Raw genomic sequence first — 21754 nt, forward strand, 5'->3', positions numbered from 1 at the left:
ACTGAATAAGTTAAATAAATAAGTTACATTATGAAGGCTTCATGTTCCACAATAATTAAAAGCTGAGGCCCACTTTCTGACCAGGTGTGGCTGTGGGCTTAATTTAAATAATTTAATGGTTGTTATTCAAACAATTGAAAAAATTAATAGAAGAAAAATACTTCAAATGTCTTTTTTTGTAACCTGTATTTCTTCCCTGTCTGTAACAGAATTTGGCTGCTTTATAAAGCAAACTAACTTCAAAGTGTTCTAACAAGAAGATTTGCATCTCTGATGCACTAAATCTAGATTTTGATAAATAAGTACAATGAATAAAATGAAACTAATTCAAAATCATTTAAATAATTACCCAAAGTACTTTTTTTGGGTCTAAACTAATTAAATAAATTACAATATTTAACAGTTAATATACTGGGTAATTACCCATGTGGTGTCAGAAAAAAGAAAACCATCTTAAAGATCTGTGTCTTCATCCTTAAAAGAAAAGAAATGACATTTTTCAACCCCCCTGACTTAATACAAAGTAGGCAAAGTAATCGCTAAAGTTGTTTCACTGTCCCCAAAATGCTTAGCTATTGTGACAAGCAAATAACAAAAAAAAAATAAACTTTATTTCCATAGCTAGTCCAGCCCTTCCAAGCCAAGTAACTGCTGCCTCGACCTGCTGGTAAAGGAGAGAGTCTTGCTTCCTTGGATAGGTTTGAGCTTTGCTTTGCTGGTTTAGTCCTTCTCAGGTCTTTGGATTTTGCTTCAGTTAAGAGAGATTCATAATAAAGCTATTCAACCGAAGTAATCAAGCACATTCTTTGTTCCTTCACAGATGATTAAACAATATCCAAGGTTTCTTGAAAGTTGAATTCATCTTGGATGTGCCCATGATAGTAATTCCAAGTATACATAAAGATGCTGGGATACAGTTTGATTTTTGAACTTTGGTTTTAAATAAGCATAGCAAATAAATAAAAAAAGATGCATATGGAAGATCTAACACATCCATATGAAGTAGCCTTTTTCCATTTATTTTGAGAAAGCATTAAATAAGGTATTTGTAAACATATACATGCATGACAAATACATATATATGTTTGCAGATAGAGCAATATTTTTATATATTCCGTGGACATATGTGAACATCTGTTTACATTATACAAACTTGTACTCACTTTGGCACCACATATACCAACCATGCTCTCAGCAATACTTGTTTCTGAGGTCTGTGCTACATAAAGGCCTGTTGCAGTAAATGATGGAATGGAAGACCCTAATGGGATGACTGACAAAACAAGAGGCCCAAATCTGCAGCACTAGATCAATTCCCATTAGCTCCTACATTAAGAAAGTATTAACTGATTAGTTTAAACCATCCAACTCAGAATTTGGGGATAAAGCTGAGAATAGATATTTAACCTCCCTGACTCTGTCATAGGTATTACTGAGGGTCTCTGAACAGTCAGTGATTTTTCTATACATGCTATCAGACTAATTAGAATCCAAAGAGAGCATTAAGCCTAAAGTATTGGCCTATATATGAGTTTTTATCCACTTCCCGAGAGATTCAGCAGAATTTTAATAGCAGCTTTTGTACCTCATTTAGTATACCTGTGTCTAGAGTCAAACACACGATGTGATCTAAAAAATAGAAAAAGAAAATTTTCAATGTAGAGGAGCAGGATGACTGGGGCGGCTATGAGAAAGCAGACAAGGCTTCAGTTGCTTTCTCCTGAGAACTACATTGCTTCCTCTTCCACTATTAAAGATCACTACGGAAGCATAGAATAAGAGTATGCTTTGATCTGGACATGCAGTTTCCAATTCAAGGGGGTTGATCCCAGATTGAGTCTAATGTGGCACATCAATAAAGCCTTGCTGATAAATGCAAAATCTTTGCAAGTCTGCAAGTGTTGTTTTTGATTAGACTGCTTTCTCCCCATACCCCATCTACACAGCCTGCATCCCATAATAAAATAAATAGAATCATCATCTCTGCGGTTGGACTGTTGAGAATCTTTCTAGGTCTTGGATAAGTTATCTTGGATAGGTCTGGTTATCTGCAAGGCTGTTTTGTTCAGAAACCACTTTGCAAACTTGAATAATTGCGCAATTTTCCTTTTCTGTTTTTTAGTAGACGCAGCACGACAAACACAATTACAGTGCCATTTTTTTCTCCATTCCATTTTCTAAAGACAGCTGTATGTCAGAAAAAAACCTTCATACAGTACAACATCCTGAAAAACAAATGAACGTGGGGACACTGACATCTCTATCGTTACATAGCAATGACATCGGGCGCCCTTTGTAATTCCATCAGTTTCCCATGTCCTTGCAGTTTTTGCCATGTACTTTTTGCTTGTGAATCACATGATGGACATTTAATGGTACAATTGAACAGACACCTTTATAATAGAACACACATATTAATAGTCAATTATATGTGGGAAAACATATATTTCTTTTATTTCTTTAAATCTTGAGCTCTCGTGTTGGTGGATTTCAGGTTCCTGACAACTTATATTTGACAAATATATACTCCTATTTGATACTGCTTCTGCTGTTTTGCTGAAGCCCATATACTGTAGGTCTCTGTGGCAAATGAGAGTCAAGTCAGAATTTCCAGTCCATTCCACCCCTCTTCAGAGATCTGGGCCTTTTGGAGATTTTAAGCCCCAAATATGTACACTTAGTATTAAAATGGAAATTCAAGAAATTTCAGAGCTACTTCCCATTATCTGACATTCTTATGGTTTTTTTACAATAAATCATTGCACTCTGAATTTTGGAATTCAGGTCACGGAGAATGGACTTGAAAATCTGAGGGTTTTTTTTAAAGTGGTGAGATTCTCTCTTTGGTGTATACTTTAACATTATTTAAGTCAATTCCTGCAAAATCACTCATGGGTCACAACTAGTGATCTAGAAAAAGGTTGAAAGTACTACTGAAATGTCCATAAACAAAATGCCCTTTGACCTAGATATTTTCTGTGAATTTAGAATGCATCAAGGTCCCGAATGCCAAGGTTACATAATCACAAGAACTGTTTATTGAATGCAATAAAAATGATCCATGTTTCCTAAATCAAAGGCCACAGTTTCCTTTCCCACTGATCAAAGTGGCCAGAAATTCAAATTTTAGCCTGGGATTTAGGAAAAAAAAAATCCACCATGAATCTCACCTTTATGATCTTCCATATTTAACATTGCCTTTCTTTAGGACATTTCCTTCTCTTAGTCCTTTGAAAAATGATAAAAGTGAGATTTACAGTAAAATAAATAGGAAGTAAAGGAAAATTCATTCAGGCCAAAATCATATGTTAGATTATGAGGTATTCAGGGCTCTAGTCTCCCTGCTTATTATGTTCCACTCCGCTACCAGAGGTACTAAGGATTCATATGGAGCAACATACATGGGGAGAGAGATGTACTAAAATCACAGAGCTCCCAAGGACAGAAACTCCAGAAGAATCCAGTTCTCCCTAAGCCTTACTTTGCTTCTCAGCACTGAGGAGATGCTTCTTGCCCCAGAGCTGACTGCGGTTGCATTCAGGCTTTTCAATAGGATTGGTAGTCATCACCCTGAGGAAACCTGATGTGCCTGAAGCAACGTGAGCTCAGGAAGTTCTGCAGGTGCCAGATTTCTCCCTCATTTCAGCATTTCCAGCAAGTGGGGAAATTCAGAATTAATCAATGGTTATTTATTGAGCACTTAATGAGTGCGGAGAAAACCTGGAGGGGATGTGGAATTTGCTAGGGAAAAGACTAGATTCTCATCATTGCCAATCCATAGGAAAGCTCTGTGTTGAATATTCCCATGAAGTTGCATCAAATGACTATCATTGGAGCCATTCTGAGCCTGGGGCCAAATATAAGATGGGGCTTGACAACTTGTTTGGGGTGGTGATTTGGAAGATTGGGGACTACAACACCAGTAATGAACAACTTACATATTGAAACTCATTTTTCATTGACTGGAAAGTTCATCTACTGTTTTACCTCTACCCAGATAGTTGCAATGCAATCTTCAAACAATATTTGTCTGCAATAGCTATCTGTCTCTTGAAAGGTGTGGAAAATACCATAATCCTTCACAGCCATAGGACCCAAATCAGTAATAACATGACTTTTGTTGGCAATATCTTTTTTATCTCTTTTGCAATCTTAAGATAGTTTCATATATTTATATTTCTCTTTATAAATGGAACTAAGGTTTGAACTTAAATGAAGCCCTGTTTGGATGTCACAATCACATGGAAATGCAGCAGTAATTATCTTGCAAACCCTTGGTGTAGTGGATGAAGAGGTGATCTTGTTAATATATAATCCTTTAAGAGTAGGGAGATGGTTAAAGCTCTGGACATACATGGAACTAATCTGAGGTGTTGAAGCAAGAAACATTCAAGTAACAGTAACTTCCTACATACTCTCCTGGATGTGGATGAGAAATTAGATTGGTATCTCAACATCTTATACTTGGAATCCATGGAATCCCATGGAGAGATTCCATGTCGGGGTAGAAACCTTAAAGCAAAACAAAAATCCTAAAAAAAAAAGCCCACCTCAAATATATGACCCTTTCTCTTCTTATTCTAAGAAACAGAAGTGGTTACCTTTACACAGATCAATGGTGCTATTAGCATTTTAGCCATGCAAGAAGAGATAATGAACTGAAACAAAAGATGTGAGAAATCCTCGTCTTTGGTATTGTAGCTATTGAGGTTCCGGTTGTTCTGTTCCTTATTCTTTTGAAAAACTGCATAGGCACAAATTAAAGACAATCTTCAACTTTAAGATTACCAAGTGAGTTGTCGAAGGAAGCAGCAACCACATAGGCTTCAAATTTGGTTTTCATTCTGGTTTCAACCCTTTCTTTGAAATCTGCTTCCTAAAATGTCCCAAGAGGTTTGTCCAAACACAGTGTGTTACATTGTTTTCCTGGCGTGCTTCCTTGTTATTGTTGTTGTTGGTTTTTATTTTTATTTTTTTAATGGACGGGTTTTGCTGTTGTTGCAGAAGAAGTAGGTGCAGAAAAAGTTTCTTTGGTTTCGATTAATACATAAAAAAAGTCTCAAGTGTCTTTAAAGAATCATTGCAGCGTTTGGCTTGCTTTTGAACACTGTAGTTGGTGTTCAAAAAGGGGCCATTCACTGGTAAATATGCACACATCAAGTGACCATCGCAATCTCTGGGGTAAGCGATAAGAACTGTAGGCGCTGACTGAAGTTGACTACCGTTAATTGTCGCTAGAGAGGCTGGGCCACTCCATGTGTGACTTGGCCAATGTTCTCAGGGTTGCCCTTCAGCTCAGCAATATGGCAAGCCATATGCGAGCTGCAGATGCGATTTGGGATTGCAAAGGCTTTCCGATTTCTAAAAGTAATCACAGTACTTTTAGGCTAGAAAATGGCAAGTAATAAATGTCTTTGGTTTGCAGTATTCTGCTTCTTTGGTGTGCTGTGTTTTCTCCAGTTTGAATGATCCGTTATGCGGGGATGGTTTAACAGTGGAAGGGATTTGGGTTTCATATGAAAATCAAACCTGTCTCAAATACTAGAAAACACTGAGGTATTCTACCTCAGGGATAGATGAAACAACCACCAAAAGCCTAAATGTGCTCTAGTGATAAAGAAAATTATGCTGTGGTAACTATGCATGATAGAAGGGACTGGGTGACGATTAACAAAAGAGGGCACAGTAATGACCTAAAAGAATCTAGATCTTTCATTATGTTGCATTTGCTCCATGTACCATAGCAGTTAAAATGACCTCCTGAGTGTGTGTCTGCATCATGTACAAACACAGAATTTGTGGCAAACTGCAAAATGTGCTTGAAGCCATGTTCCCATACTATTCACAAGGACTTCATCATCAGAGTGTCTTGAATTGTGGATGTGGAGAATCCAGAACCTTTTTTCTTTTCTTTCTGTATTTATCTTCTTTGTGCTTGATACTCTGAGCTCAAGTGAACTGGATTTTTACTGATCCAAGACCATGTGGAATTTTTTTTTTTAAAAAAGGAAACCTTAAACTGGATTGCCTAAAGGCTTCCTTGACTTTTTTTAACCAAAAGATGCCCGAGTTGGAAAAACAGGTTCTTGAAGTTTTAATTTCCGTTTTTAAACTTTGTGCTCAGTAATTTTCATTTTGGGGGCTTTTAGGGTGTGATGGTGAACTCGGGTGAACTGGGGTGTAAAAAGGCCAAGCATTCGGAAAGTAAATGAGGTCACATGCATCTACAGCTCTTCTCTTAATATAGCAACCCTAGGGCCCAATCTCTGAAGTCCTCACACAGGCAAAATCCCCCGGTCTCTGAGGAGAATTTGCCTGAAAGAGACAGTTGATGTTTTAAGCAATCGTGAGCTTGTGAGCTTGGCTTTGACAGTAGTAAATAAACTTGTTTCCGGAGAGACCCATTTATGTTTCTGGTATGCTTAGCGTGCTTAGATGATCGCATTTGGTTGGAAGAGATTATTTTTCAGCTTGCACTTAGACTAAAGAGCCATAAAAAAAGAACAAGTGTCCTATGATTACAGCTAGAATAGAAATTTCTTTCTGAGAGAATTGTGCTTTCAAATCACCAGTGAAGGGCCCCATTAAGACTCTGGGGTCTTTTTTCCTCTTGCTTTTCTTTTACAGTTGTCTTGTGCCCAATTTAGATTTCTTCGATCATGCTTTGGTACAACTGCTGGAGGTTGACGAGGAACCTCCAGTACTCAAATCGTCCTGCCATTTCTCCAGGCTGCGTCTCCGGGCATTCATGAAGAAGTTACTGACGGTGGTGAGCTCCAAGCCCAGCTGCTGGGAAATGGTAATCTGCATCTCTTTGGAAGGGCGTTTGTTCTCCTTGAAGATGGCAAAGAGTGTTCTGCGTTGGAGGTCGGTGAAAACCAAGCGGGATTTCTTCTGGGAATTGTTCCTGTCTTTGTTCGGTTCTTGTTCTTTGCGTTTGCATGCTTGAAAGGAAAGAGAAGAAGAAGAATCAATGTATGCATAAGTACCCATAAACTGAGCAGGTGATCCATTGAAATCATTGATGAAACTGTACAATGGATGTAAACGGTTAAACTTTATTGTGCAAATTTCATGGCTGTCAATAACCCCCCTGCTTCCCAGTTTGTCTTCTTGAGATGGGAGGTGCTGATAGGGCCCGAGAGACAGCTAAACTGGAACAGTCTGTTTCAGCACTGTATCGAGTCAGAAAGAGACTTCACTTCTGAAAGAAGGTGATATGAATGAAATTATTATTCTCGGGGAGCCTGTAGACCTTTGACATGGAGAAAGCACCTTCCTAGGCTCCCCCTGCAAAAAAAAACTTAAGATGCTGACATAAGTATTTCTCAAGCTGAAGCTAAGAAAAGGCTTCCAACTTCATTGTAAGAATAAAGTTGGACTGCCTTTTTACTTCTTTCAAAGTGATTAAATAGATCAAAGGAGAAACACTTTTTTTCTGGGATTTCATACATATCAAATAAAAGAAAGAGCTTCTGAATGACCTGGGCAATTCTGTAAGCAGAAAAGTAAGATAAATAAGCAGTGATAAGACCGTATGCTCCTTGTGGGCAGGGATCACATCTACCAACTCTATTGTATTGTGTTTTCCTAAGTGCTTAGTACAGTGCTCTGCACACAGTAAGCACTCAATAATAAATATATATGAAAAACTTGATTGATTCACTGATTAGAGGTAGAAAGGAAAATACTTGGAGACATGGTTCTGTTCTCTGAGCAATTCTGCAGGCAGATAAGATATATATCAGTGATAGAATGATGGGGTAGAGGAGAGAGGGAGGAAAATGCTTGGAGACATGGTTCCACTAGGAACAAGCCTTCCTGACAACAAATCTCTTACAGGAGGCAATCTCAAATTAATTTTTCCATCACCCCTGGCTGAATCATTTAAACAGCCATCCTTAGCATTTATGTGAATATCCATTTATATATTCCATTTACTTATTCATTCATTTCATTTTTTCAGACCTTTGTTTTTCCCAACCACACCCCCATTTTTCCTTCTGATCCGTGTTTATGTACAATTTATGTCTGCCTGCCTCCCCCCATTATGTTGTAAGATCCTTGAGGGCAGGGACTTGGTCTTTTTCTTTTACTGAACTCTCCCAAGCTCTAGTGCAGGGTCTTGCCCACAGTAAGCTCTAAATACAATTAGTAACCTGCACATGTCATGGTGGTATTTATTGAGGGCTTATGGCAGAGCACTATTAAGCACTTGGGAAAGTACAGGGTAATAGAGTTGGTATATCCAATCTTTTGCCACAAGAGGCATAAGTCTACAGGAGGAGGTAGACGTTAAAATAAATTAAAGATAATACAAATGAGAACAACTGAATTTGAGAGACTATTGTAGAGCCCAGCTTCCCACGGTAAATAATGTTCACCCCTAATCCTGTCAGTATTTCTATAAAATTAAGTCTCTAATATTCATCCTACTTTGCCCGTCCTTACTGAGAACACAATATAAGCCTGGTTGAAAAGGACAAAACAGAAACTAGCCTGAACAGAAACTCACACTTCACTGACCATGTCTACCTGCCAGTACAAGCATTTTCCAGGAATAAATAGGCACATCTGAATCTGGGCACCAGTGTCAGTGTCACTTTTATTTTCAAAACCATCATAATAATTAATAAGAACTGTGGCATTTATTAAAGCATTCAACACCAAACAAATGAACATGTGGGTGCACTGTACAGATAAGATAAACTGTCTGAAAGCTTGTTTCCAGTAGCCTGCCTCTGAGCCCACCCCAGAAATCCTGCCTCAACCATGTAGGCCTGATTGACAGAGAGCATCTTAGGAATGTCACTGATTATTGTTGTATTGTACTTTCCCAAGTGCTTAGTACAGTGCTCTGCACACAGTAAGCGCTTAATAAATATGATTTAATGAATGCATGAATGATCCCCATTCCATCCTTCTGCTGCTGGTCTGTGTGGCCTCAGGTCACCAGGGTTCACTCAGGCCAGAGGAGTGCAACTGGGAGGGGTGAGCAGGGCCGAACGCACAACCAGATGTGGCTACCAATAGCTTCGATGGCAAGAAAGTCTATCGGAGCAAGCAACATGAACCCAAATACATGGCCTTGAGACAAATGACACTGACGTTCTCAGAAAGCACCGGGGCCAGATTGAAACCAGAGCTTGGAAAGCAATGGAGAAAGAGCAGCAGGAGGGATTTACCAGAATGCTCATGATGATGTCTATTAAGCATCGACATTGTGCTGAGTGTTCTGAGCACAGAATCAAATACAGAGGGGCAAGTGACTGCTTAGTAGTGACTGTGTTGATTGGGAATAAATGGCCAAGAGGGAGACAGCTTCACATGGCTCTTTTGTTCAATGAATAAAAAGGTGAGCACAAAGCTGTGATTCAGATCAAATATGAGTTCTGGGGCCCCAGGTCTAACTGTTGAAAAGTCTGGTTATGGGAGGGTGAAGGTTTTACTGATTTTCTGATTTCCATTTTGAACAAGAATGAAACATATTATCGGGTAGACTCGAAAATCACTATCCAAAACCACCCGATAGCAAGGTTCAAACTTAAGATATCACATGGAGGCACAAGATTTTGAAAAATAGATATGCAGTCACAACTAGTCAATGTGCTTTCTCCTACTCTTCCTTTTTGGATGCATATTTTATAATTGAGAACACGAATCTTTAATCTGGTCATCTATTTGGTCTAAATTTAAGGGTTGAGCTCATGTTTCCTGGGTGCATTGCATCCACTTATCTCCTTTTGCTTGATATAGGCTCAATCCTGGCTGGAAAGGTTGGGTGGGAAAAGAAAACCAGAATTGGCTTGAACTCTTCCTGAAGCTGTGAAGCACATGTTTGTCCCAAGTTGTATTTTTATTCATTCATTCATTCATTCATTCATTCATTCATATTTATTGAGCGCTTACTGTGTGCAGAGCACTGTACTAAGCTCTTGGAAGGTACAATTCAGCAATAAAGAGAGACAATCCCTGCCTGCACTGGGCTTACGGTCTGAGATGGCTATAAACTCTGACAAGAATGGAAGCTCTGCTGGTGCTGTGCCTTTGCACAGAACACATTCATAGCAGCCAAAAGAAAACATCCCATATGTGATAATAATATTAATAATAAAAATAATAATTATAGAATTTGTTAAACACTTACTACGTGTCAAGTGCTGTTCTAAGAACAGGGGTAGACATGAATTAATCAGGTTGGATGCTGTCTCTGTCCCTCAGGGAACTCAAAGTCAAAGTAGGAGGGAGAATAGGTACTGAATCCCCATTTTACAGATGAGGAAACTGAGGCACAGAGAAGCAATTTGTCCAATATTACACAATAGACAAGTGGTAGAGGTAACACTAAAACTCAGGTCCTTTAATGCCCAGGCCCATGCTATTTCCACTGGGCTATGCTGCTTCTCAGATGTAGCTTCCCCTGTGAATTTGGGCAATCAGATGCTTACCAATCGATCAATTTTGAATGTTTACTGTGTGTAGAACACTGTATTAAGCAGCTGGGACCATTTGATATCCTTAAAGAACTTACAGTGTAGTAGGGAGACAGACATTAAAATAAATTGCAGGTAGGGAACGCAGAAGAGTAGAAGGATATGTACATAAGTGCTATGAGGCTTGGGATGGGGTGAGTATAGACAAGCTTAAGGGGTACAGACTCAAGGGCATAAGTGATGCAGAAGAGAGGTAATAAGGTGGGAGAAAGGGAGGTTAATCAGAGAAGCTTCCTGGAGGAGTGATTTTACTACTACTACTAATAATGATGATGATGATGGTATTTGTTAAGTGCTTACTATGTGCCAGGCACTGTACTAAGACCTGGGGTGGATACAAGCATATCAGTTGGACACAGTCCCAGTCCCACCTGGGGTTCACAGTCTCAATCCCCATTTTACAGATGAGGTAACTGAAGCACAGAGTAGTGAAGTGACTTGCCCAATATCACACAGCAGACAAGTGGCAGAGCTGGGATAAGAACCCCTGACCTTCTGATTTATCGAGCCTTGCTCTATCCTCTATGCCACAGTAGAGCTCTGAAGATGGGAGAATGGTGGTCTGTTGGATATGAAGGGGGAAGGGCATTCCAACAGGAGAGGAGACATGAACAAGGGGTTAACAGTGAGAAAGATGATATTGATTAGGTAGAATGGCATGAGAGGAACAAAGTGGTTTTTTTTTAAAATGGCATTTGTTAAGTACTACTATGTGCCAGGCACTGTACTAAGCACTGGGGTAGAAAAAAGTTAATCGGGTTGGACACGGTCCCTGCCCCATCTAGGTATCACAGTCTTAATCCCCCTTTTACAGATGAAGTAACTGAGACACAGAGAAGTTAAGTGTCTTGCCCAAGGCAACCCAGACAAGTGGTGGAGCTAGGATTAGAATCCAGTTCTCTGACTGACTGGGATGCAGGTCCTCCAAAGTGTTATTAGAACAGTGCTTTGCGCATAGTAAGCACTTAACAAATACTATTATCATTATCATTATTATTATTATTATTATGTGGGACCTTTCCTCATTTCATTTCTTGTCCTGTTTTCCTGGTGAAGTTTGTCTGAATGCATAGCTTTCCCACATCCTAAACTCCATCAGTTCTCTCCCTCTTACAGATCAACTCTCTTAATCCACTACCACCCTCACTACACTGTGTTTTACCACTATTATACCCCCAAGTGCTTAGTTCAGTACTCTCCACACAGCAGTTACCCAATGAATATTGATTGATTAGGACTGATTGAATCACGTCAGTCCATGTAGGTCTATATTGCATATTGTCCAGTCCTTGATCTTGCAACCTATCAGTGCTCAGTAATGATAAGCAAAGGTGATGAGGGAGATACATTTACCGAAGGGAAGACAGCCTGAAAACCCTCTATAAGAGGTTTGGTCAAGTCACATCCCATCCTTAGTCATGGGCACCCCAAATTTCATTAATAAGGAGACTAAGCAGAGCTGATGCTAGTAAAATGTCCATTCTGTCAGATGACATTTGGTGGTCAATTAATCTATTTCACTTCATCTAATTTCTATTTCATTTAAGAAAGGAATATTAAAGACTGAATGTTCAGCACACTGCAGGGAGACAAGGAAGGATAAATCCATTCTACACTTCCCTAGTAACCCTCGGAAGCCACCAAAGTCTTAGACAGGAAGTGAAGACCTGAAATTGCTTTAATTCCTCACTTCCAAAAGATACTTTTGTAGCCGTTAATTAGAATAACCAAGCCACTCTGCACACCTCTCATGCATATTCATTAGGGTGCTCTCTGTCAGGAATTTCCAACCTGCTGAGTTTTGTCCCAGGGGCTTTCTTAAGAAATTAAACGAAAACAGAAAAGTGGCACAAGAGCACCCTGCAATTCTGAGAGATACGATGAACACAGAAGAATCTGGGTGAATTAGGGATAGGGTAGATGACCCAGAACCCTCCAAGACTGCTGAAAAATCTGTCAGAGTGCCACTTGGACCTTATCATGGGTTGAGATGATTAGAATAGGGATCTGGGTGAAAGTACACTGCAGACCACATCAAGAAGAGGCTCTATTAATGAGTTGGCTTTCTAAGGGAGCTCTGAGGGAGACCAGGACTCCAGTGCTTGATTTAGAAACCCCATTTCTGTTCTGCTGGTCCTCCACTTCCTTCCACTTCACTGAAAGAAAGGTGAGATTTGGGAATGATTTCTAAAGTCAGCTTTTGTTCTTATCAGAACGATTTTAACATGGATGAAAGTTCCACAGTCTGAAGAAGGGGTCTTTCAACCAAACCTACCTGGAGTTAAAATACAAATTATTACAAAAGGAAATGTAAAGCAAGCATTCTGACCCTATGATGTGACAGACTGAAGCAAACAGATTGGCAGGGTTCAAACTGGTCCTGCACAACTCTCCCAAGGGAAATTCTTTCTCTGTGCTAGGGCTGGGACAGTGCTGAACCCAAACTCTGCAGACTTTTCAATTAGGGCTCCGTCTCTGGAGCCCTCAGGCTTAGGAGTCAGGAGACCTGGATTTTAATCTCAGCTCTGACACTTGCCTGCTGTGTGACTCTGGGTAAGTCATTTAACCTTCCAGTGCTTCGGTTTCCTCAACTGAATAATGGAAATTCAATATCTGTTCTCCCTTCCTCTTTGACTGTGAGCATCATGTAGGGCAGGGACTATGTCCAATCTGATTAACTTGTATCCACCCCAGAGTTTAGAACAGTGTTTGACATATAGTAGGTGCTGAACAGGTACAATAAAAAAAAGAAACTGTGATCACTGTGATCATAAACAAAGGATATAGGACGCAGCACGGGAAAGGAGGACTGATGCGGTTCAAGATGAGGAGGAGGAAAAAAGAGCTAGTACCCCTCTTCTTGGTCCAGGGGTTCTGCCCAGCCCCCATACTCAAGACCTGTGCATTGATTTTACCACAGCCATAGAACTTGACTGGGGATAATTATTCCAGCATGATGTATCTGAGTCTAATCTATGAGCAAATAATGGATATGTTATTCTTTGAGAAAGGGAAAATGCCTAATATCACAGCAGCCAAATAAAAAGGAAACAATTTCAAATCTGTTTATATGAGTAAACTCAAAAGACTTTTCTGTCCTGTGGAGTCAAGAAAAATGCAGAAAAGAGAAAGGTTTAGTTGGATTGGTTTTTTTTTTTCCTGAAACAGGCACCAAGGGGTTGCATGTAGCCCTTGCTGAGCAGCACGTGTTTTGGAGGCAAAGGTTTGAAAGGCAAATGATAATTCATTCCATGAGGAGATTAAAGGGGAAGAGAGAAGGAAGAAAGGAGTTTCAGAGGCTGTGTATCATCCTGCACTTTCATCTGGCTGTCAGTCTGAGGAGGGGGCAGCATGTTCTAACTGGGAAGGTAATTAACCATGTGGTTTCTCCTGCAGAAAAGAAAGGCTTTCACCTGCCACTAATTTTCCATTCAGTGACAAAGGTCATTGTGGATCTGAATGGAAGGGATAAAGGCGCTGTTAGAAGCGGCCCACTTAATGCAAATAAAGAGAGGTGAGGCAAGGGAGTAAAGGGAGAATAGGGAGGGGTGGTCCAGATGGCCAAATGCCCTCCGTCCATCCCATACCTCAGCATCTCTCCTTCTCTACTCCTAACCAGAGTGAGGCAGGTAGCATCACAAATTTCTCCTCACCAGTCCATCCAACCCCAAAATGTCAGTTCAGTTCCAACCTAACCCACTCTCCAGACATTTCTGATTCCAGGAGTCTCAGGAAACCAGTTAGGCTCTGGAGCTGATTTGAGAGTTTGAGTCTAGACCTGAGCTAGGTTTGGGGTTCTGGTTCCAGACTCAGAGCCTGATCTAGAGTAGATTCAAACCCTGAGCCTACTTCAAAGCAGATCAAAATTTTGATCTGTCTCCACAAGTGTCCTGGTGTTCCCACTCAGAGATGACCACTCATCTCTGGCCAAGGGCCACTCTGGTCTGAATTGGACCTCCCAGCAGCTTCTGGTCATCATCATCATCATCATCACCATCAATGATATTTATTGAGCACTTACTATATGCCTAGAGCACTTGGGAGAAAACAAGACAACAGGGTTGGCAGACACATTCCCTTAAAGTCTGGAGGGTAGACAGACATTAATATAAATAAATAATTACAATATATAATTTAAAGATACATACATAAGTGCTGAAGGATGAGTCTGTGCCCATGGCATTGAGCATTGGGTTGGACCTCACTTTCCCGGACTCAAGGGCAGGGGTTCAAACCCATTCTGGAAATTTTGGTTTAGTATCTCCCCAGAGGAAATGCTGATGGCCCAAAGAACTGGACTACAAGAACTAACATCCACATTTCAGTTCATTCTAGAAGGAGCTTGCATAAAGCAGGGCCAGGATCATTCCCTGGCTTTTCTGCGATGGTGACAGTGAGCCTTGGCCTACTCTCTCCCATTGCTTTTCCAAGCTGCCTTGGCCTGCTGACTGGAGTGATATCCTGTCTCCCCTGATGAGAATATCTCCTCTCCTCTTATACAGTTCCTTCTCCAAGCTGAACACAGATGCAAGGGCTACTGACAGCAGTAGGGACACACATCCCCTGAAGCCCAGAGGAAAGGCCCCAAGGAGGGCAGCTCTAGGCCTAGGCAAATGTCTCCTCTGGGGTGCTGCCCTTCAGAATGCACAATACAATTCATGGCTTGTTGTCAGAAATTACAGAAAGAGGATCAATTAGCTGCAGAATGCCCTAGGAAGTGAATGATGTTTCATATAGCTTAGCATCACAGACAAATGAAAAATTATTCATTCATTCATTCATTCAATCGTATTTACTGAGCACGTACTGTGTGCAGAGCACTGTACTAAGCACTTGGGAAGTACAGGTTGGCAACATGTAGAGACGGTCCCTACTCAACAGCAGGCTCACAGTCTAGAAGGGGGAGACAGACAACAAAACAAAACATAGTAACAAAATAAAATAAATAGAATAAATATGTACAAGTAAAATAAATAAATGGAGTAATAAATATGTACAAACATATATACATCTATACAGGTGCTGTGGGGAAGGGAAGGAGGGGGCTCAGTCTGGGAAGGCCTCCTCAGTAGGGCTTTGAAGGAAGGAAGAGAGCTAGCTTGGCGGATGTGCAGAGGGAGGGCATTCCAGGTCGGGGGAGGACGTGGGCCGGGGGTCGACGGCAGGACAAGTGAGAACGACGAACAGTGAGGAGGTTAGCAGTGGAGGAGCGGAGGGTATGGGCTGGGCTGTAGAAGGAAAGAAGGGAGGTGAGGTAGGAGGGGGTGAGGTGATGGAGAGCCTTGAAACTGAGAGTGAGGAGTTTTCGCCTGATGCATAGGTTGATTGGTAGCCACTGGAGATTTTTGAGGAGGGGAGTAACATGCCCAGAGCGTTTCTGCACAAAGACGATCCAGGCAGCAGCATGAAGTATAGATTGAAGTGGGGAGAGACAGGAGGATGGGAGATCAGAGAGGAGCTGATTATCCAACACATCTATCAGCTTTCCAAAAGACTTGGACATAAATGAGACAATCTCCCCCAGCAACTTTCTGATATTTCAGTGTGATTTGGAAGGCTTTGTTAGTAAAGGTAGAATCTTTTTAAAGGTAAATGATATTTCCTTTTCATTATCAACTCCCTACCCTGTGCACCTGTTCTTACTTGTGCTTCATTTATGGCTTACATTTGCTCTTCCTCAATGAAGTTTTCCATCTTACAGATTTCTATCTTCCATCTCGCTTCACTCCTGCTTAGAATTTCCCTCCTCTCTCTCTGCCTGCAGATTGTAGCTACATTTCTACTTGGATCTCTCTTTTTTCGGATTTTTAAAAATGTTTTTGTGGCATTTATCCACAGTCATTTTTCTCCTTAAGTTAATGAAGTATTTCTTATTCCTGCACTAATTCACTTCATTGAACATCTGTTCTCTCCTCCTCCATGACAGGTGAGGAATTTGAGAATTTGGGTAGGGACTGTCTCTATGTGTTGCCAATTTGTACTTCCCAAGCGCTTAGTACAGTGCTCTGCACATAGTAAGCACTCAATAAATATGATTGATGATGATGATAAAGAGCTGACATCTTTCGTCTGATGAAAATTCACTTTTCTAATACACTGATATTTAGTGCTCAAGATTAAAATGTCATGTTGTGTTTTCTCTGAGAGATCCCCATAAAATTTAAAATAAAGCATTTTAATTTGCCTTTGATAACACCACTATTCCAAAACTTGTGCATTATTTTATTTAGATTAAGAAATTGATATGTCACAATAGAAACCTGGGCTTTTAAAGGAATATTTATTATCTCATTTTTAAAAATAATTTTTTCATCTTATTATTTAAAAATTCATTTCATAATCAACTTTAAATACATTCAGTTTAAGAAAAATTACCAGCCTGGAACATTACTCATTTAAGACCACCATCCCATAGACTATAAAATTCATGAAATCAACATTCTTTACTAACCCCAGGCTTAAAACATAACCAGGCTTGTGGATATCTAGAAGACTGAACTTGCTCAGCATTCTGAAGATTGTGATTTGAATTCAAACTCATACCTCAAATTTATTGTCTTTATAGCACTCACCAGCTATTCCACCCACTAACAGTACTGTATATTAAGAGAATGCAAAGTGTTGTACTGGACACACTGCTTAGCTTTTGTTCTCACCTTAGTGTCATTAATTTAATCGTCCTCATTTTCAGAGGTAATTCAGTACTCCTGTTCACAGTCTTAAACAGATACAGCCCTTCCAGAATTTAGAGACAACACACTCCTGACATAGGTATTAGGACCTACAGACTAGTGAGCTAATGACTTATGAACAGACACTTTCATTAGATAAGTAAAAAATGATGTTCTGAGCAAGTAATTCTTGGAGGTTTTGTTTCTGCATATTTCCCCCTCTCCAATTTATCATTTATTCTTTGATCTTTTTAAAAAATTTTCCATTCAGTCATTCCTTTTACTCTTTTGTTTCCTTTCCCTTCTCTCCTGTCATTTCTTTTTAGTAGTCTTCTGGCGTATTCTTGGATTGAGCCCCCTATTTCCCCACTGTATAATGTCCCTCAGTTCTTAGCACCCAGTAAATACTTAATAAATAATACTACTATCTCAATCCTCCATTTTCTCAACCTTCTAGCCTCTTTCTTAGGCTCCTCATTTTTCTCATCTACAGGGTTCTTCAGTCCACATCAATTTCCTGTGGGCTAGGCTGTGAACATATGGAACCATGATGCCCCCACCTCCCCACCCCAACATTCATCAGAGGGGTTCTTTGAAAATACCATGAGGACATTTGGAACTATTGTGGAACTGGCATAACGGGTGAAGGCCACAAAGACTAGAGAAGGAAAAACATCTGCAATAACCTTGAGTTCTTGCTTCAGAAGCACTTTCAGCAGAACAGCTCTAAAGCACTGAAAAAGTGGACTCAATCCAGATTGGTTTTTGACAGACCATGAAAAATGGCGGGAGGTGGGAGGAGGAGAGAAGGGAATTCATGATTTTAAAGTGATTTGCCTGGCCCGGGCTTGAGAACATCATCTGCTGATGCCACTTTACCGGGCACTAAGAGCAAAGAGAAGGTTAAGGTTTTTTCCCATTAATAGCATTTTATTTAGTCTTTTGTCTCAAATCCAATTCCCTGCATGCCAGCAAAGGGCACGAGATGTGATGAGCTTTTACATATTTGCCATAGATCCTAATAGGTTTTTGACCACTGGAAAGGGCAAGGTGTGTCCTAACATCATTAATTTATGTCCAAATACATTCTGCATATTACAGCTATTGTTATCTGATCATAAATAATGCAGAAGCGCTCTATTTCTCAATGCATTCAGTAAATACTTTCCTTGAACTGTTAACTTTGCTCTTGACAAGGAACCTGAAGGGAGACTGATTTTCCTGGATGTGCATTTATCAGAAAGGAGGGCCAGAGAGGGCCCATTGTGATCCCCAAATGTTTCCATCTGAGAATTGCTCCTACAAATCATCAACTGCTCCAGCAGGACATGATTGACCTGCTCCTCTCAACCAGCACTGAGTAGGGTTGGGGTCAAAGCCACTCACTTGAAGGCAATAATTGGAAAAAGGGTCCATGGCACTCCATAAACAGGCTTTTGAAAACTGGAATAATGGAATCACCTGACATTAGTTAAAGAAATAGAGCCATTACCATTCCGCTAATGTTCATTTTTCTTTAGTGAACCCTTCAGCACTAATAAAAGTCATTCTAAAAGACTAAAGTTTTGCAGTTGTTCTCTATCAGCATCCTACACCACCCCTAATTCCTCTCACCTTGGACTGCATTGAGGAGTCTAGTGATGGGGACACTGCTTCTTGGTGTATTGGATCAGAGTCCCATTTATGCCTATAATACTCTCCCAAGTGCTTAGTACAGCATTCTGTACACAGTAGACACTCAATAATCATCATTGCTTGACTGATAGATTGCTGAAAAATCCCTGTATATACTCTGGCCCCTTCAATATGATAATTTTATAAATGAGAGAGAAAACTAGAAAGAGAGAGAGCAGGGGAACACTCTGTTTCTGTGACTGCTGCTGTAGTGTCATTAGAAAGCAGAGAGATGGCAGGGAATGTGTCTGTTTATTGTTATATTGTACTTTCCCAACAAGAACAATAGCTTGGTGGAAAGAGCACAGAATTGGGAGTCAGAGGTTGTGGGTTCCAATCCTGGCTCTGCCACTTATCAGCTGTGTGACTTTGGGCAAGTCACTAAGTTCTCTGTGCCTCAGTTACCTCATCTGTAAAATGGGGATTAAGACTGTGAGCCCCACCTGGGACAACCTGATTACCTTATATCTACCCCAGAGCTTAGAACAGTGCTTGGCACATAGTAAGCACTTAACAATTAACAAATTCCATTATTCTTCTTCTTCTTATTATTATTAATACAGTGTTCTGAACTCAGTAAGTGCTCAATAAATTCTACTGACTGACACATGGAATGGCTGACCATGCGGACACTTGGAATTTAGTGTGTGGTACAGTTTTCAGGAAGGAAGCAAAGCCATAGGCTCCTATAGCCATTGAGTTCTAGACCCAGCTCTGTCCCTGGACTGCTTTTTGATCAGTCAAACAATCAATCAGAAGTATTTATTGATCTCCTACTGTGAGCAGACGTCTATGCTAAGCTCTTGGGAACTGGCAAGAGAATTACTGAGCATGATCCTTGTTTTTAAGGAGCTGATAATCTAGTAGGGGAGATGGGCACTAAAAAAAGAGCAAGAAGCATGAGGGTGTTGAGAGGCAGGGGAGGTGTGTGTGAGGGCCCATATGCTTAGTTGATCCAAAAATCCTGAAGTGGCAGGAGAGGAGTATAATGTTGTAAGAGGAAAATTAACCAGGGAAGGCCTCCTGGAGGAGATGTGATTTCCAAAAGGTTTTGAAGATGAGGAAAGCTGTTGTCTAACAGTGGGGAGGATGGGATTGGGAGTTTGGCAGCAGGAGAGATAAGAACGAGACACCATGAGTAGGCTGGCTTGAAAGGAATGGAGCATGTGAGCTGGGTATCATGGGAGAAGAGAGTGGATAAGAGGGAGGGAGAGAGCTCACTGAATGCCTTAATGGTCAGGTGTTTCTGCTTGACAGAGAGGAATGGGTAACTACTGGAGGCTTTTTGAGAAGTAGGAATAGTGATAGGGCACAGGCCTTGGGAGTCAGAAGGTCATGGGTTCTAATCCCGGCTCTGCCACTTGTCTGCTCTGTGACCCTGAGCAAGTCAATTCTTCACTCTGTTACCTCAGTTACCTCATCTGTAAAATGGGGATTGAGACTGTGAGCCCCACGTGGGATGGGGCTTGTGTCCAACCTGCTTTGCTTGTATCCACTCCAGCATTTAGTACAGTGTCTAGCATATAGTAAGTGCTTAACAAATATCATAATAATAATTATTATTAGGGAGATTAATGCAGGATGACATTTTAAATAGATGAAGCAGGTAGCAGAGTGAAGTATCAACTGCAGAGGGGAGAGAGTGGGTCATGCAGATCAACAAGGAGGCTAATGCCAGGATATGACAAGTGACTGAACCAGTGTGGTGGCCATCTAGGTGGAGAGCAAGGGGAGGATCTGGAAATGTTACAGAGGAGGAACCAGCAGGACTTGACCACAGAATGAATATGGAGGTTGAAAAAGAGGAAGGAGACAAGGATAGGCCCAAGGTTATGGGCTTGAGAGGTGGAAGGGATGGTGATGTCAACTATGATAGGAAAATTAGGTGGAGGAGAGGATTTGGTAAGGAAGAAGAGGAGTTCTGTTCTGGATGTATTGAACTTCAGCTGTCAGTGGGACATCCATGCAGATGTCCTCTTGGGGGTAGGAGGAGGTGTGAGGCTGCAAAGGGGGAGAGAGGTCAGGGCTGATGTTAGATTTGGGGTACATTCATGAAGAGGTGGGAATTGAAGCTGTGGGAGCAGCTGAGCTCCCCAAGGGAGTGAGTGTATGCTGAGAAGAGTCCCTAGAACTAAGTTTTGAGGAACACCCACAGATAGGGAGTGGGAAGTAAAGGAAGAGTTGGTGAAAGAGGCTGAAAAGGATCAATCATAGAGGCAAAAAGAGAACTAGAAGAGAATTGTGTCATCAAAATCAAGGTTAGTTGGTGCACAGGGAGCAAAATGCATAAGTGGGTTGCAGCCCTTTTTTGATGAAAAGGTACCCTTACTCCTTATCTCCTCAAATGAATCCACTTTTAACACAATAGTTTCCTAGCATGTAGAAACTCAAAGACAATTCATGAGAATAGTCCCTTGGATTATTGCAAGATTTGTTTAAAAGAGAGAGGCCCTGATTTAGAGACTGAAGAAGTGACAGTATAATAAAGGTGAGTTTTTCTGTAATTTATTTATTTCTTTATAGTCCTCCTCTAGACTGTAAGATTGTTGTGTTCAGGGAATGTGTCCATTTATTGTAATATTGTACTCTGCCAAGTGCTTAGTACAGCACTTTGCACATAGTAAGCACTCAATAAATATGATTGAATGAATGAATGAGGAGCTTTTTCATTTGATCTTCACTTAGGAAACGCAAGATATCCCACTTATTATGTTAAACTTTGTGGTAGTGCAGCCCAGTTTTATTTTTTCACCAGAGCTCAGCCACAACCATCAAGAAATATTCATCTCATTTTAAGGGCATAATTAATATTTGGTAAAGTTGCCATAGGGGGAGCAGAGCACACAGCCCACATCTAAAGGGGCCCAATAAGTTAACTGTACTATTCATCTCATTGCTGAACTCTAGCTCAAATGT

At 40.6% G+C, this 21754-nt stretch overlaps 1 protein-coding gene across 1 annotated transcript in view; it reads right to left on the minus strand.

Moving 5' to 3' along the window:
* Positions 1-6071: 6071 nt before the first annotated feature.
* ONECUT2 (one cut homeobox 2) overlaps positions 6072-21754 on the minus strand; it is a 42245-nt gene continuing 26562 nt past the window's right edge. Inside the window, exon 3 of the mRNA XM_038744370.1 lies at positions 6072-6944. Within this exon, the coding sequence (XP_038600298.1) occupies positions 6658-6944 (287 nt within the window). The 3' untranslated portion in view covers positions 6072-6657. The remainder of the gene's footprint in view (positions 6945-21754) is intronic.

This window comes from Tachyglossus aculeatus, chromosome 3 (genome assembly GCF_015852505.1).
Source record: "Tachyglossus aculeatus isolate mTacAcu1 chromosome 3, mTacAcu1.pri, whole genome shotgun sequence".
NCBI lineage: Eukaryota > Metazoa > Chordata > Mammalia > Monotremata > Tachyglossidae > Tachyglossus > Tachyglossus aculeatus.